General features: G+C 42.4%; 1 protein-coding gene across 4 annotated transcripts in view; it reads right to left on the bottom strand.

Moving 5' to 3' along the window:
- Positions 1-1,800: 1,800 nt before the first annotated feature.
- Positions 1,801-14,301, bottom strand: part of NIPSNAP3A (nipsnap homolog 3A) — a 53,308-nt gene continuing 40,807 nt past the window's right edge. Inside the window, exons 1-6 of one of the 4 annotated variants that reach the window (XM_062512617.1) lie at positions 10,108-10,164; positions 7,306-7,507; positions 4,149-4,310; positions 2,449-2,598; positions 1,982-2,068; positions 1,801-1,877 (exon numbers count right to left, since the gene is read on the bottom strand). In XM_062512617.1, coding sequence (XP_062368601.1) covers positions 1,801-1,877; positions 1,982-2,068; positions 2,449-2,598; positions 4,149-4,310; positions 7,306-7,429 — 600 coding nt within the window. In that variant the 5' untranslated portion in view covers positions 7,430-7,507; positions 10,108-10,164. Of the gene's footprint in view, positions 1,878-1,981; positions 2,069-2,448; positions 2,599-4,148; positions 4,311-7,305; positions 7,518-9,532; positions 9,614-10,107; positions 10,165-14,301 lie in introns of those variants that run through there. The other 3 variants (XM_062512615.1, XM_062512616.1, XM_062512613.1) reach the window with 3 other exon arrangements.

Raw genomic sequence — 14,301 nt, 5'->3', positions numbered from 1 at the left:
CCGTCCCCTCCCCCTTGTCACCAGGGCCCAGTCAACAGGTATCTTAGCATGACAATGGGGAAAATTCCACAGAGGGAAAAAGGGAGAGAAATAACCCTCAACACTACAGCAGCCACATCCCATGCAGCCATCTTGGACACAAGCATAATGGCCTAGATCACATTTTAGTGCTTTCTGTGAGATCTTAATGCATGTTCAAGAAGCAATAATCATTAGGCAAACTGCACAACGATACTTTTTTTTTGAGTACTCAATTGCTCATTGCAGATCCATGATTAACATGTAGAAAAGCCTCCCAAGTGCTCTGCAATGTATAGTCAATACCTGTAAATTGCAGAAGAGGGTGCTCTGTACCACTGTACACAATATAGAAGTTTGACTTCCCAGCCCATGAGCCCTCTGCCCTCCTGCTATTCACTTTAGCTTACTGGTTCTAAAGCAGTTTTTTGCTGACCAAAAGACAAGACCTGCAAAATTAATACTGTACTTGGAGAATGGGATTTATAATTTAATAATTTAAAAAGAATAAGAGCCTGAATCATAAACACAAAAAATTAATGCTTTCTACTAATTTATTTAGCTTTTAATATTCTGACAAAAAGTATTTCAAAGAATGCCAGCACATCTAAATCAGCTGAGTCTGATGGCACAATTGAATAAGAAGGACTGATCAGCTTTAGCACCCTAAACAAATATTAAAATAACTAAGGCAAAGTTTGTAGGGGTAACTCACAGTTTTGAGGCAGTGTTTAACGACCAAAAAATGAAAAGACTGAAATGAGCCATAACAAGTTATTAAGTAAAAAGTCTCATGACAGAGCTCATTAGGATACATTACCCAATCAGCCCCACTGTTGCGCTTAAGTGCAATTCCAGCAACACTGATGTTGTACATTGTTCAGAAATAGTATAAACATTCCAGTGAGAAGTCTGATTAAAATGTAAGTGGGTAAGGTATATGTAGGAGTTTCCTTCTTTGATGCCTTACCATATTCTGAACTGCATTGATGTGTGACTCTGAACTTCATATAAAGTGTTAGCAAGTTTAGTTAAGACAACTGAGAACCAAGGACCCCATTGCAGCTTCAGGTGCAAAAAGTGTAAACAGAGGACTGAGGAGGGCAAACAGGGAGGATGGGACTTCATAACCTGAAGCTGTAATTGGACAATTAACCCTGATATGTAAATGAACCAAAACTTATAAAAGTGTGAAAACTCGTGACGGGTTGTCCATCTTGGATCCATCTTGGGTGGAGCCACAGCTGGGCTCTTGCACTACCTGAAGTGTATCCTTTGATGACCTTTTATTAAATGCCTACTTTATTCCTTTAACACTGTCTAGCCTCTGTTTCAGGCAGCATCTCTAGGCATCATCTTAAACTGTGTGGAATAACTTAGATGTGATAATTATAAGAGGCATCAAACTATGTTATAAAAATGATACCATCCCTGTCTGGAATGCTGAACAAGAACATTTCACCTCCTCAGTTTGATAAGTGATCTAGCTATGCAAAAATTATGAAGAACTTAAGGATAAAATAGAAGATTAGTGAGGCATGGTTTTGTGTCATGATATGGCTCAAGTTCTTTGTCCTGGAGATGTAGGAACATCACCCAAAATTTCTTGTTTAACAACTGGGATCAAGAGTGCTGATTTACATTGCTAGTGGATCAGCATTTTGCATCCATTTTTTTGTCAACAGAAAAACAGCTCAGCTCATGAGGGTATGGGAATCCATGTCACTTGCTGGCAGCACTTCCATCTTGTCTCTTCTGCCATCAGTTACATCCTTTAGAAGGTCACTTCAGGGGTGAGCATTGCAGAGGAATGAGAAGCACATTTTGCTGGGACTCCAAGAATCTCACACTGTCACGCACTAAAATTAAATGCATGTTTTATTAAGACAGTATTCCAGTGAAAAGCAATATTTTTCTCAGCATGCATGCAGGTAACACAAGTAAGCTCTCTATCATGTCTTACCAGCTGCTACCACTCTGGCATCTTCATGGGCACTGTGTCTTCCTGCTGCCCGGTGATCTGGGCTCTCATTCCACCATAACACATGGACTAAGAAAGTACAAATATGGTCAGTTGTGAACTGCTATGCTGCAATACAGTACCTACTCTAAGTCCTAGCAATCTGCCTTCATCTGTTACATGCTTTGTAGTTATCAGAAACAATTCTCTAGGCATGCCAGTGGTGGGATGAACTTTTACTGAGCATTGCATGGTTTGACTTTAACATCAGATCTGAGAGTCTTTTAAGATTGTGGCAACTGGCTTAAGCCTATAACCCAATACACAAAGCTGGATTCAAGAACTGTTTACAGTACTTTGATGGTCCACGCCAACATTTCCACCAAGCTGGCCAATTCTGATCCAGGATGGGGACTTGTCTCTCTGCCTCTGCCCATTCCCATGACAAAGTACCTGAAATTGATGAGTACCTGTGTTAAGTAATCCATATTCTGTATGGAAAACACCAATCAGCCTGGTATATCCTGTGTTGATGTGAGCATTGATTGCAGCTCGAAATGCTTCACCCCACAATGCTGGCCCACCAGGCTTCATCTGGAAAGTAACCCATTCATACACACCTAGAAGAAAAGGCAAACACTACCACAAGTAAGGAAATACAGATTGATATACCAGATCTTGAACTGTGTCTCATGGTCACAGTGTATTTGCTGTGAAATCAGTACATTTCCCTGCCATTTGGGGACATCAGGAAACTGTCCCTTTCTTCCAACATGAACAAGAACTCACAGCTTCCAGAAGCTAACAAGAGCACAGGCTCACTAACTGCAGTTAGTTCAAGTCTAAATCTAAGAACTAGCGCCCTGAAGAACATCAGGTTTCACACAAAGACCAACTTTGCAATTTTCAATGTTGCATGGAAACTTCAGGACATATAGACTACTCTGCAGGTATCACAAATGCTCATGTTTGTTTGAGGGATTTGAGTGGCTGCTTGAGCAATGCTAGGTGTCTTTTCTAGGACTGGTGATACTTTCTGGCATTGAAGTGGTTTATGACATTACAAACGGCTTTGACTCCTGGCAGTTGGTCACAGTAATATCTGACAGCATAATCAACACAGCAGGACTAGTTTAGCACCTCTGCTATGCCAAGCAATCTCCCTTATTTGTAAAGAAATTACATAATTTGCCAAAAAAACTCCAGTCCCACTAGAAGTTACTTGTCATCTTTCTGCTCACGTAGTTACTTCAGATCACAATTGTTGACACAGTAATAGAAAGCCAGACACTACTTGGCAGTGTCTGGTGTCACTCTCCAGCACTGGGCTGGAGATAAACTACAACAGTGTTTGAAGTTTGTCATCTCTCCAGATTTTAGAGAAAACTAGACTGCTTTCAGATTCAACAGTAGCAACATAACATTCTGAATCCTGGGGAAATAAAGAACAAAGATTACTGTATCTTTACACCTGCTGAGGGTTGAAGCAAGGTCTGTTCCCTGTCTCTTCATGCAAGAAAGCCTGCCAACATTCATAAATTGGGGAACAGTTAAAATTACATCAAATTTGCTACAGAGAGAATTAAAATACATAGGGACATGACTTCTACACCTAACCTATGATTGTTACAGAAAGACACATAAGGAAGAACTGGAGAATTACAGCTAGGTCAGTCTCACCTCTCTGCCTGGCAAGATCAAGGAGCAGATCCTTATGTTTGACTTTCATGTATCTTTAAAAAAGTAGGTAATATTTTAAACTTTATGTGAAACAAGCAATAGCATCAAAACAAATTGGTAAGAGGAAAATCTCTGTGAAAGAGAACAATGATTATCCATGAAATGCCCTCTCACTGATGGACAAAGAAAGTCTGGGATGACTGCTCTGATGACTACTGTGGCATTGCCATTCTGCATGTTCATTTAGCAAGTCACAATCCTGATCATTAACAACCTTAATCAGCAACCTGATCAGCACCCTAGTCAATTACTGATGTATGTTAGTGAAAAACTCTGTCCCTCATCTGTGTTGTATTACTTTTCCACATGGGTGCATGTACACGCATTTGTTACATAAAGGGTCATGAAACTGCGCAATACCTGGTTTAAATTTTAAGCCATTTTTTTTAGTGTTGGTAACTTTAATCAGAAAAAGAAAAGATAAGCTCACCCCCTTCCTTTGGAGGCTTTCCAAGTTGACACCAGGGCACCAGATAAGCAACCTCATTGTGCTGCTTCTCTACCAAGGGGAGAGCTGTAGAGATGAATTTTCCCTGCCAGTCTCTGTCGTTTGCTAGTGCATGCCGGACTGCTGCTCTGTGGGCAAAATTATCTGTAAGAAAGGAAAAAAAGAAAAAAAAAGAAAAAAAATCCATGAAAAATGCATATGATATGACATCATATTCAATCAAAACGTATAATTACAAGAAGACAAACTACACTTATCTAATTTTGAAACTGGTATTTTTAGACATCATATGAGCTCAAAGCAGATGTGGTAAGTTCCCTTTAAATTGTGCAAAACTACCTTTAAAATCTGCTTTAGCTCCGAGATTAAAATGGATTAAAGCCAAACGAAATTTTCCGAGAGTTTACAGAAGAGTTAAAGTAAGTTAAGCAATTTTACTGTTAAAATAGACTTACATATGGCAGCTGTAGGGACTACTGGATGGGGCAACAATTACCAAATATAAGATTTGGAGAAAACACAGTGGATACGGAAATGAAGTAGAAACAGAAATCAGGAGAAACAACAGCCTACCAAGAAAAACAAATAATTAATATGGTTTGACTTACATAAAGTGACATTAAAAGTGTGGAATTCATGTTTGTGTGTTCAGTTATATATAAAGATCTTAAATGCCCAAAAGCTAAACATTTTCTTCTTTTTTTTTTTCCTTAATGGAAAACAAATCCACTTAATTAAGAGTGTGTATTTCAACTGCTTAGGCTGCATGCATCTTAAGCACTATATTTATGCAGACAGCTCCCAGTATTACAAAAGAAAAATCCAGCATCTGAGAATGGGAAGAACCTGGAGAAATAACAGTATCTTGGGACTAAGAGGTAAATATAGCAATTATGTAAGCAAGGGTCTGATGAATCAAGGAGGAAGGATGTTGTAAAGTTTGTTCATTTCTCAGACCATAGTGCCGTCTCAGGGTGGGGGGACGAACCACCACAATTAGACATGTAAAACACTGTTAGGAAACAAAAAGGTTTTCCCTTAGTTTTGCTTTCCAAAGGTTTCCCATAGATTTTATTTATTTGTTTGTTTGTTTGTTTGTTTAGTTAGTTAGTTATTTAGAGATCATAACAATAGCAAAGACTAAAATGTTCTGAGAAACAGGACAATTTATAAATGCAAGTGCACTCAAAATATTGACAAATGAATGGCCCTCTCTTGAAGGAAAAGAAAGACATGGCTGCCCAGGTCATTAAAAATGTTGAGGTACTCAATGCCCTTTTTTGCTTTGGTCTGCCCTGGCAAGTGCTCCAGCCAGACCACTCAAATCACAGGAGGCAAAGGCAGGGACTGTGAGAATGAAGAACCACCTGCTGTAGGAAAAGTTCAGGTCTGAGAACATCTAAGGGACATAAAGATGCACAAACTGATGGGACTCAATGAGATATGTTCATGGGTCCTGAGGAAACTCAGAGGAAGTGGCTAAGACGCAATCTGTTGTATTTGAGAAGTTATGGCATCCTATTTTCAAAAAGGAACATAAGGAAGAACTGCAGAACTACAGCTTGGTCAGTCTCATCTCTCTGCCTGGCAAGTTCAAGGTGCAGATCCTTATGGAAATTATGTCAAGGCTCATAGAAGACCATGAGGTGACTGGCAACAGCCAACATGGCTTTCCTGAGGGCAAATTGTGCTTGACTAATTTGGTGGCCTTCTGTGATGGGGTTACAGCTTTGGTGGAGGAAGGAAGAATGACTGACATCAGAGGAGGTGATGAAGATCATCCAAGTGCTCTAACACCTCCCCTGTGAAGAAAAAGTTTAGGCTATTCAGCCTGAGGCAGAGGAAGCTCCAGGGAGACCTTACAGCAGCCTTCCAACACCTAAAGAGAGACTATAAGAGAGCTGGAGAGGCACTTTTTACAAGGACATATAATGATAGGACAAGAGGGAATGGCTTTAAAATGACAGAGGGTAGATTTATAACCACAGGATGGTTTGGATTGGAAGGGACCTCTAAACATCACTGAGTTTCAATCCCCTGGCCATGTGCAGGGACACCTGCCACTAGACCAGGTTGCTCACAGCTCCATCCAGCCTGGCCTTAAATACCTTCTGGGATGGAGCAAGATTTAGATTAGATTTAATGAAGAAATTCTTTACTCTGAGAATGTTGAGGCACAGGCCCAATCCTTGGAAGTGTCAGAGGCCAGGTTGGATGTGGCCCTGAGTAACATGGTGGAGAGGAACCGAAAAATTCTCAGAGTCTATGATTCCATGATTCATCCCTCCAAAACAGAAGGGGTGACCCTTTAATCTAAACAGGTGCTGTGATCACACTGGACTTCAATGAGCACACTGTCTCAACATGCAGATGTACCTGGACCACAGCAGGTGTTCAAAGGGAATTATACCACTGTGCCTCCCCACCTGTCTGTAACCGAAGTATCACTTCCCTTGGGCTCCACAAAAAAACACAACCAACACACCTAGCTTTTAGCATAATAGTGGCTTTTTTTGGTTCACCTGCACCTTCCATGTCAGCACCAACTCTAACAATATAAAAAGTTTATCATACTGCAAAAGTTGTACTGCTAGCAAGGTTAGAGGTGCAATAAAAACACTCTGCATGCTTGAGAAGTCAGACCTGGTGGAGTGGCTTCCTACCTCAATAAAGGCCAACTCCTAAAAGGATTTTAAGCATACAAACTGCATGCTCATGTTTTTATGGGAGTGACTGGTACTCTGAGCTAAAATACAAGAACAATTCATATACATGCATATAAACACACACAGATTGCACATGTATGCATATTTCCTTTTTTCCATTAGCTTTCAAAGTTTCAAGACATTTGTGGAACTGACCCTAAATTAAAAATATGAATGAAACACTCTGACACAGTTCCTCTATCATCCCTGTTTTGAACAGAGAATGCTGTCATTTGTTAACTTTCTCTTCCCATGTCAAAGTTGTCCTGACAAGCTCTGAAGTGTTCTTGTCACACACAGGAGCAACGTTTTGGGGGCATATCCTTAGAATAAGAGCAATAAATAAAAGCCAGGTAAGCATTCCCCTCACCTTCTTGCCTAGGAGGCAGGGGACACACAGAGAGCAGAGCAGAGCAAAGGGATGCTGACCGTACCGTACTTCCAAATGTGAAACACCTTGTTCATTGCTCCCAGCTCCGAATACCAAAATCCCACCAGCTCCGAGTGAGCTGTGCGAAAGTGAAAGTACTTGTTGACCATTTCCAAAAACTCCTTCATCTTCGCTGGCTTAATATCATAGGTGCGAATTTCGTAGAAAATGCCATTATTTTGTCTGGGCCCTGTAGCAAGGCAGACCTGAAAATAAATAGTAAGAAAAGTAGTAAAAATAATTTTCAAGACAGAAAGCTGCATTTTTTTTAATTAATGCAATACTACAGAAGGAGCTGTTGCTGCAGGTTGGGAGAGGGGTACTTATCTCATGATGTCTACTACAAAGAAAGTACCTTTTGACACTCTGGAAGTAGTCCCAATGTGCATTATTTGCTGCCAGTCCTTCTGGCAATGCAACAGACTGTGATGTGTGTTGCATTTGATGCACTCAACTGTTCAATTCTTAGCTCATAACAAAGAAGAATTTTACTTTTCTCAACCTCTTCCTCAGGAAGTCAGCAGCAAGATGGATTTGACTAAATACATTACTCAAAAGCAAGGCTGCTGAGATGCCACCAAAGAGGAAGCAACACCAACATCTGCCTGTGTTGCACTTACCCAACCAACTCATGTTACTGCATCATGTTTTCTGCTTATAATCTAATGCCAGTATTAGCAAATTACATATTATTGGCATATCAAAGAAAAAGATACCAACACTTGGGCAAGAGTGATTCATTCCAACACAAGATTGCTTAAGTCCACATCCTAGCCCTTTACTGGCTGCTTTCCAAGGGCTGATCAAGAACAGTTTTTCTGTTCATATTAGATGAAACACTTTGGGAGTCCCAGACTAAGTGTACTTTAGCAACTGCCTAAATAACGTGGCATATGCTACTCACCTCTTAAATAAAACATGAAAAACTAAGGCCAAAACACACCTTTGGTCTTAGCCCATATTTACACAGAGGCAGCTACAGGATTGATTTTGGACATGTCTTATTTCACAAGAATCTGTAGGCATGAGCACCATGCAACTCAAGCCACAGAACAGAATTGTTTATGTTTAGAAATTACTTTAAGATCCTCCTCCTATCCACTGTGAAACCAGATGTGCCATGTCCACCAGTGAACCATATCCTCAAGTGACATATCTATCAATTTTTCAAACACTTCCAGGGATGGTGACTCTACCACTCCCCTGGGCAGCCTGTTTCAGTGCTTTACAACCCTTTCAGTGAATAATTTTTTTCCTGATATCCAATTTAAACCTCTCCTGGTTTAGACAACTTAAGGCTACTTCATCTAATTCTGTCACTGGTTATCTGGGAGAAGAGCCTGACCCCTAACTGGCTGCACTTCCAGTCCTTGAATACAGAAGGTGAAAACCAAAGGCTTCATTCCTCAATGGCCCTTTGCAGCATGACACATGCAGTACTGGCTGCCATGGGGCAGTTATGGCAGTACTGGCTGCCGTAACAGCTTCCTTGGGGCTGTTACAAACCCCTGCAGGATCCTGACTGAGCGGGGAGCCTCAGGTAGCAACCCATGCCACACTGGATTACTGTGGGAAAATAAGAGACCCTAAAGCCTTCTACTGCTTAAGCAGACACCGGGACACTGCAGGTCCGCTTCTGCCCCAGATAAGGGCAACGGAGCTGGTGAAGGGTCCGGAGCACAAGTCTTACTAGGAGGAGCTGAGGAAACTAGGGGTGTTTAGCCTGGAGGAAAGAGACTCAGTGGTGACCTTATCACTCTCTACAACTGCCTGAAAGAAGGGTACAGCCAGGTGGGGGTCGGCCTGGTCTTGCAGACCGAGGACAGTGACAGGGTAAGAGCTTATAGTCTCAAGCTGCAGCGGGAAAGGTTCAGATTAGACATCAGCAAGAAATTCTTGACAGAAAGGGTGATGGAACATTGGAACGGCCTGCCCAGGGCCGTGGTGGAGTCGTTGTCCCTCCAGGTGTTTAACGAAAGGCTGGACGTGACACTTGGTGCCACGGTCTGCTTCATAGGGCGGTGGTGTTCGAGCGTGGGTTGGACTCGCTGATCTCAGCAGTGTTTTCCAACCGAATCGATCTCGTGACCCGGGGACGGATCCCAAAGGACCCCACACGACTCTCCGACCTCGGCGCGCCGATCCCCACACGCAGGCTCGTGACAGTCGGTGTCGCGACAGCGACAGGCCCCGTCCGGAGGGTATCGCCCCCACCCGCCCCGCGCCCCCGCCGCTACCTGCGGGCCGCAGCGCGGCAGGGCCAGGCGGGCGGCGGCGGCGAGCGGTCGGCGGAGCAGGGCCAGCGGCAGCATGGCGGGCACGGCACGGCACGGCACGGCACGGCACGGCACGGCACGGCACGGCACGGCACGGCACGGCACGGCACGGCCACGGCCACGGACACAGCCACAGCCACAGCCACCGCCCCGCCGCCGCTGGCCCCCGATGGGGCGGGGCGGAGGCGGAGCGGGGCGGAACGGGGGAGGCACGGGGGCGAGACGGGGACCGACCTGCCCACCGACCCTCCCTCCCGCGGGCGGCCGGCCCGCCCCTGGGGCCGACTCCGTCTCTGCAGGACGGGCCGGCATGTGGGAGGCCTAGGTGTTGTGGTTTCAGGCTCAGATGGAGATGGAGCAGATCGCCGCTCAACTTCCCTCCCGCCCCTCCCTTTCTTGTACCCTCACATGGGTGTAATGCGGAGGAGAATCGAAGTAATCGAATTGTATGTTGACATGAGAAGAGTTAAATAATTGAAGCTGAAGCAACAGCAGTAACAAGCGCAACAATGCAGTTCCTCACCATCCACTGACTTGGCCAGACCTCCCCCCCTTCCTGAAACCAGATCATCCGCCCTTTCAGGTAACTCCCCCAGTTCAAATCCCGGGCATGACGTTCTGTGTGTGGGAGGTCCCTTTGGTCAGCTCGGGTCACCTGTCCAGACCATGATCCCTCCCATTTCCATCTGCGTACCGCCACCCTGGCAGAGCGTGAGACAAAGTGGGGAGGGAAGGGAAGGTGCTTGACTTAGGATAAACACTACTTGGCAAAATGCCAAACCATCAGTGTGTTACCAATTGCGTTCTTATTCCAGATCCTAAACCCAGCCGTGTAATAGCGCCTGAGAAGAAATTAACACTACCTTAGCTGTAACTAGGGACAACAGCTGAGAATTGCTTGTTTAAATTGCCTGGCATCGGTGCCTGAAATGTGGTATCTGTGCCTCTGTCCATGCACCTGAATACAATAAAAAGTATCCTGACTGCTTGAGGAGACCTGAGACCTTGTTCCTCACAGGCTGCCCTGGGGCAAATCACTCAGAAAAATCACCCACTCCCCAGGATCCAGCTTCAAACTGATCAAGCTGATCACACTGATCCCCCCTTTGCAGAATCAGATTTCAAATTGTGCAGGTGCATCAGCAGTTCTCCCCCACAAGAAAGTCGCATGGCTCTCTTCTGTGGTGCTCTTCTGGGTGAAACCAGAGCTGCCAGCAGGGCACAGCATTAGGAACTCTTAACCCCGTTACAGCTCTGTAATACTGATATCCACCTGCACACTTCTTCCAACCACACAGTTACCAAAGGATGCGATTTTGTGATGGCTGAGACTTCACAGGGTCAGATATTGACTAAGATGAATAAAAAGATAAAATTTCTTCTGGTCTCAGCAGAATCTAGAGTTTTACCTTGGGGGACAAATCAGCTCCTAGCAAAGCATACTTTTTTATGGAAGATTACCTAAATTTACAAGGCACCTTTTATGATTCCTCTTAATAGGGGCAGCACATTCCTTCCTCTACACCAAATAATTGATTTTGAGGGACTCTGCATGGAATAAATGTGATAAGAGCAATCATGGATGCATACCTATGGAGCTTTCATGCTTTTCCTCACAACAAACAAATCTTCATTTTGTTAATGACAAATTCAGGAAGAAAGACTGTCTAAATTAAAATAACATAGAAAAAGTTGTTCTAACAATAAAGGAGTATTGTGCAAAGAATGAAGCATCTACACTGCATATGTTATATGCTATTTTACAAGTGGTTACATTTGTTATAGATTTTTTGCAATATGGCATGAAATAAGTCTCAGAGTTTCTGCAGCAGAATCACATAATCACAGAATGACATGAAGTGTGATTACTAATGCAGTTGTTGCCAGTTTAAAATTGGTTTAACATGGAAGTTTTTTTTTTCACTTATGAACAAACTGTTTCAGCTGAAGGCAAAGAATGAGATGGCAAATTCCAAAATATTTAAACTTTTTAAATCTGTATCTTATTGTATGCTTGAAGTAATGGTCTTCATAATAATGTTGTAGTGGAACATTTTCTGTGTTTGCTTTCTCATCAGTAAGCCAGGATTTGAAGTGAGTAGTGATGGAAAGCAGGTTTTGTTCTTGCTAACCTGAGAAGCCAAGACGAAGCTTTGGTTTTATATTTATTTTTGTGTAGTCAGGTGATACAAAAGTCATCATGATTTTCATAACCGAGCATAACAGTTCAAAACAGCACAGAGCTGAAATGTACGAAACTGTGCTGGAATCCAGTGAAGTCCTAAAATGATTCCCTGAAACAAGCCAGCAAATTATTTTACATAGCAATTAAATTTGAGAAAATTGCAGTCAAGGAAGTGACTAAGGTAAAATTTGTTGAGAAGACTGTACTTTCAGCTCTGTGATTTGCCAGTAATTTGGGTTCGCTATACTTCCTGGTATTTTCTCATTCATATTCTTCTGGAAGTCCACGGGTATCTCTGTCTTTCTATGTGGATCTGGCAGAGACAGTGGTGAAGAGAGAGGATTGTAGCTCCAACTCCTGTCAGCCGCTCAAAAGGCTGTCTACCAATACATGGAATGGTGAACAGGATCTGTGCTTCACAGACAGCTGGCACTGAGCATCTGGGAATGATGGTATTGATCTTGTGCAAGAAATCATACTGGATACTACCCTGTTTTTGATGGGACATTTATAGTTTGGTACTGAATTCAAGAATCACGTGCTATGTTCAGTTTATGTAACTGTGACTGACAGAGCTGCCCAAGTACAAGAGGCATATTAAAAAGTGGATGAAACATTTTCATCCATTCTCATTTTCCCAGGGAACAAGAAATACTTCAAATCTCATCTGTATGTGTCTTGTGAATATGGGCAAGGTCTGGGTAGGGGTTATACTCCATGTGAGATAGTGGTAATGGAAAAAAGGTGCCAAAAGGTTCAATGCTTTCAAAAGCAGCCTAAACTTCATTTGTGATGTTTGCTTAAACACAAAGTAACTCAGAATTTTGTAAAAGGAGATACCTTTTATACAATACCTGTTCCTTAGCTAGGGGGATGTTCCCATTTGCTTCTAGCAAATCACAGCTTCCAGTTTGCTGTTGCCTGAATGATAAAACAAGGGCATTTCCTTCTCTTTCTCCATAAATGTTTCAGCTTGAATTCCTTTCTCAGAAAAGCAGTTTTCAAAATTACAGGAGGGTATTATGCACTGTGCATTTTCTTTCAGTAGCAGTAGGGTTTTCATTACATAGTGCTGTTTAGGCTTGAGAAAGGTGTGCAACAAGCTTGTTTAGTTTGTTAGACATGGGCTTTTTGCTCTTAGGTTTTCACAGATCTCTCATATTGAGTGCTTCCCTTCCTCCCTCTCAATCTGCTGCTGTGTGAGCAAGCAACAAGTGGTTTCCTGCTATGCACACAAGACAGCATTCCTGAATGTAATGCAGCCTCTTGGTATGTTCCCAGTAGGCCAGAACATGTAAATATCCTCTGGTTTCCATTCTTGCTGCCATTCCATATGAAAATCTGGATAACAACTTAGCAAACTTGGTATTTTCTTCCCTGTTTTTCCTAGCCATTATGCATTCCTCATCTCATTAAAACAATCTGTATTATGTATAAATATTTATTGTGTAGAACTGATTAGAATGCCTGAAAGTACCAATGTCATCTTTGTGTTTAACAGGTATAAGAGTCACATTAGTGTTCTTTGCACCTCGGGCCTGGGGACATGGTTGAACCAGAGTCATATGCAGGTGCCCTACCAGGCAGTGCATGAGCACAGAAAAAATTGGTTCCATATTTTTGCTTTGCTGGAGAAGGCAGCAGGACAACAGCATAGCACTTTGTCTCTCTGAGAAGCAGGTCTGTGTTATTCCCTCTGGATTTACCCACTCCACATCCAAATATTGATGTGGTTTGACACATTCCCTGACCACACCAGTATGGAGCCCATCATTTGGCCTGGCTGAAGGACTGTCTTCCAGAGCTGCACAGTTGGAAGGAAAAGGGCAGAGCAAGTGCTTATGGCTATGTGGAAGGGAATTAGGGAACTGCTTCATACTGCTTGGGTTTTGTTTTTTTTAAACACTTAAATCTGATGTTTGTCATCATGACACTTTGTGTCAATGCTTATATCAAATCTTGGAGGAGATAACTTCTACTGTATCAAAATGCTCTGCTCATCTTTCAAGTAGCTGTAGCACAAACCTGGTATCAGGCCACTATGCCCATTCGAATTAAGCTCAAAAGAAAACATTCATATATGTTCTCTGTTCTTTTTTTTAGGAGGCCTATTTCTTTCACACTTCATTAATGGATTTTTCCTTTCTTTTTATTTCCTGGTAAATCTGTAAAAATTTAATGATTCCAGAAGAAAGACATGTTAAAGACAACATACACACTGAAATCCTCTATTTGTTTTTGTACAAATGGTGTTATTCAAAACTTCTGAGTTGTATATATTTTAAAAGCTCTTCCCTGTAACAGGCCAAAAATATTACAATATTTTAAAATGGTGTTAATTGTTTATGCTTATTACTTGACCACTCTAATTGCAGTTGTTCCTTTCAGAATATCTACTTTGGCTTTGCAAATGATATTTTTAAAAGCTGAAAGTGAAATATTCCTTTCAGTAAATCCATTTTTAGTTAATTGGGGAAAAAAAATCAAATTCTCTGCTTGCATATCTTCACAGATGGGGTAACATAAGGTAGCTTCTCAC

Source organism: Cinclus cinclus, chromosome Z (assembly GCF_963662255.1).
Source record: "Cinclus cinclus chromosome Z, bCinCin1.1, whole genome shotgun sequence".
Classification (NCBI taxonomy): domain Eukaryota; kingdom Metazoa; phylum Chordata; class Aves; order Passeriformes; family Cinclidae; genus Cinclus; species Cinclus cinclus.
The sequence above is the reverse complement of the archived record's forward strand: the minus strand, read 5'-3'. Positions and strand labels throughout refer to the sequence as shown.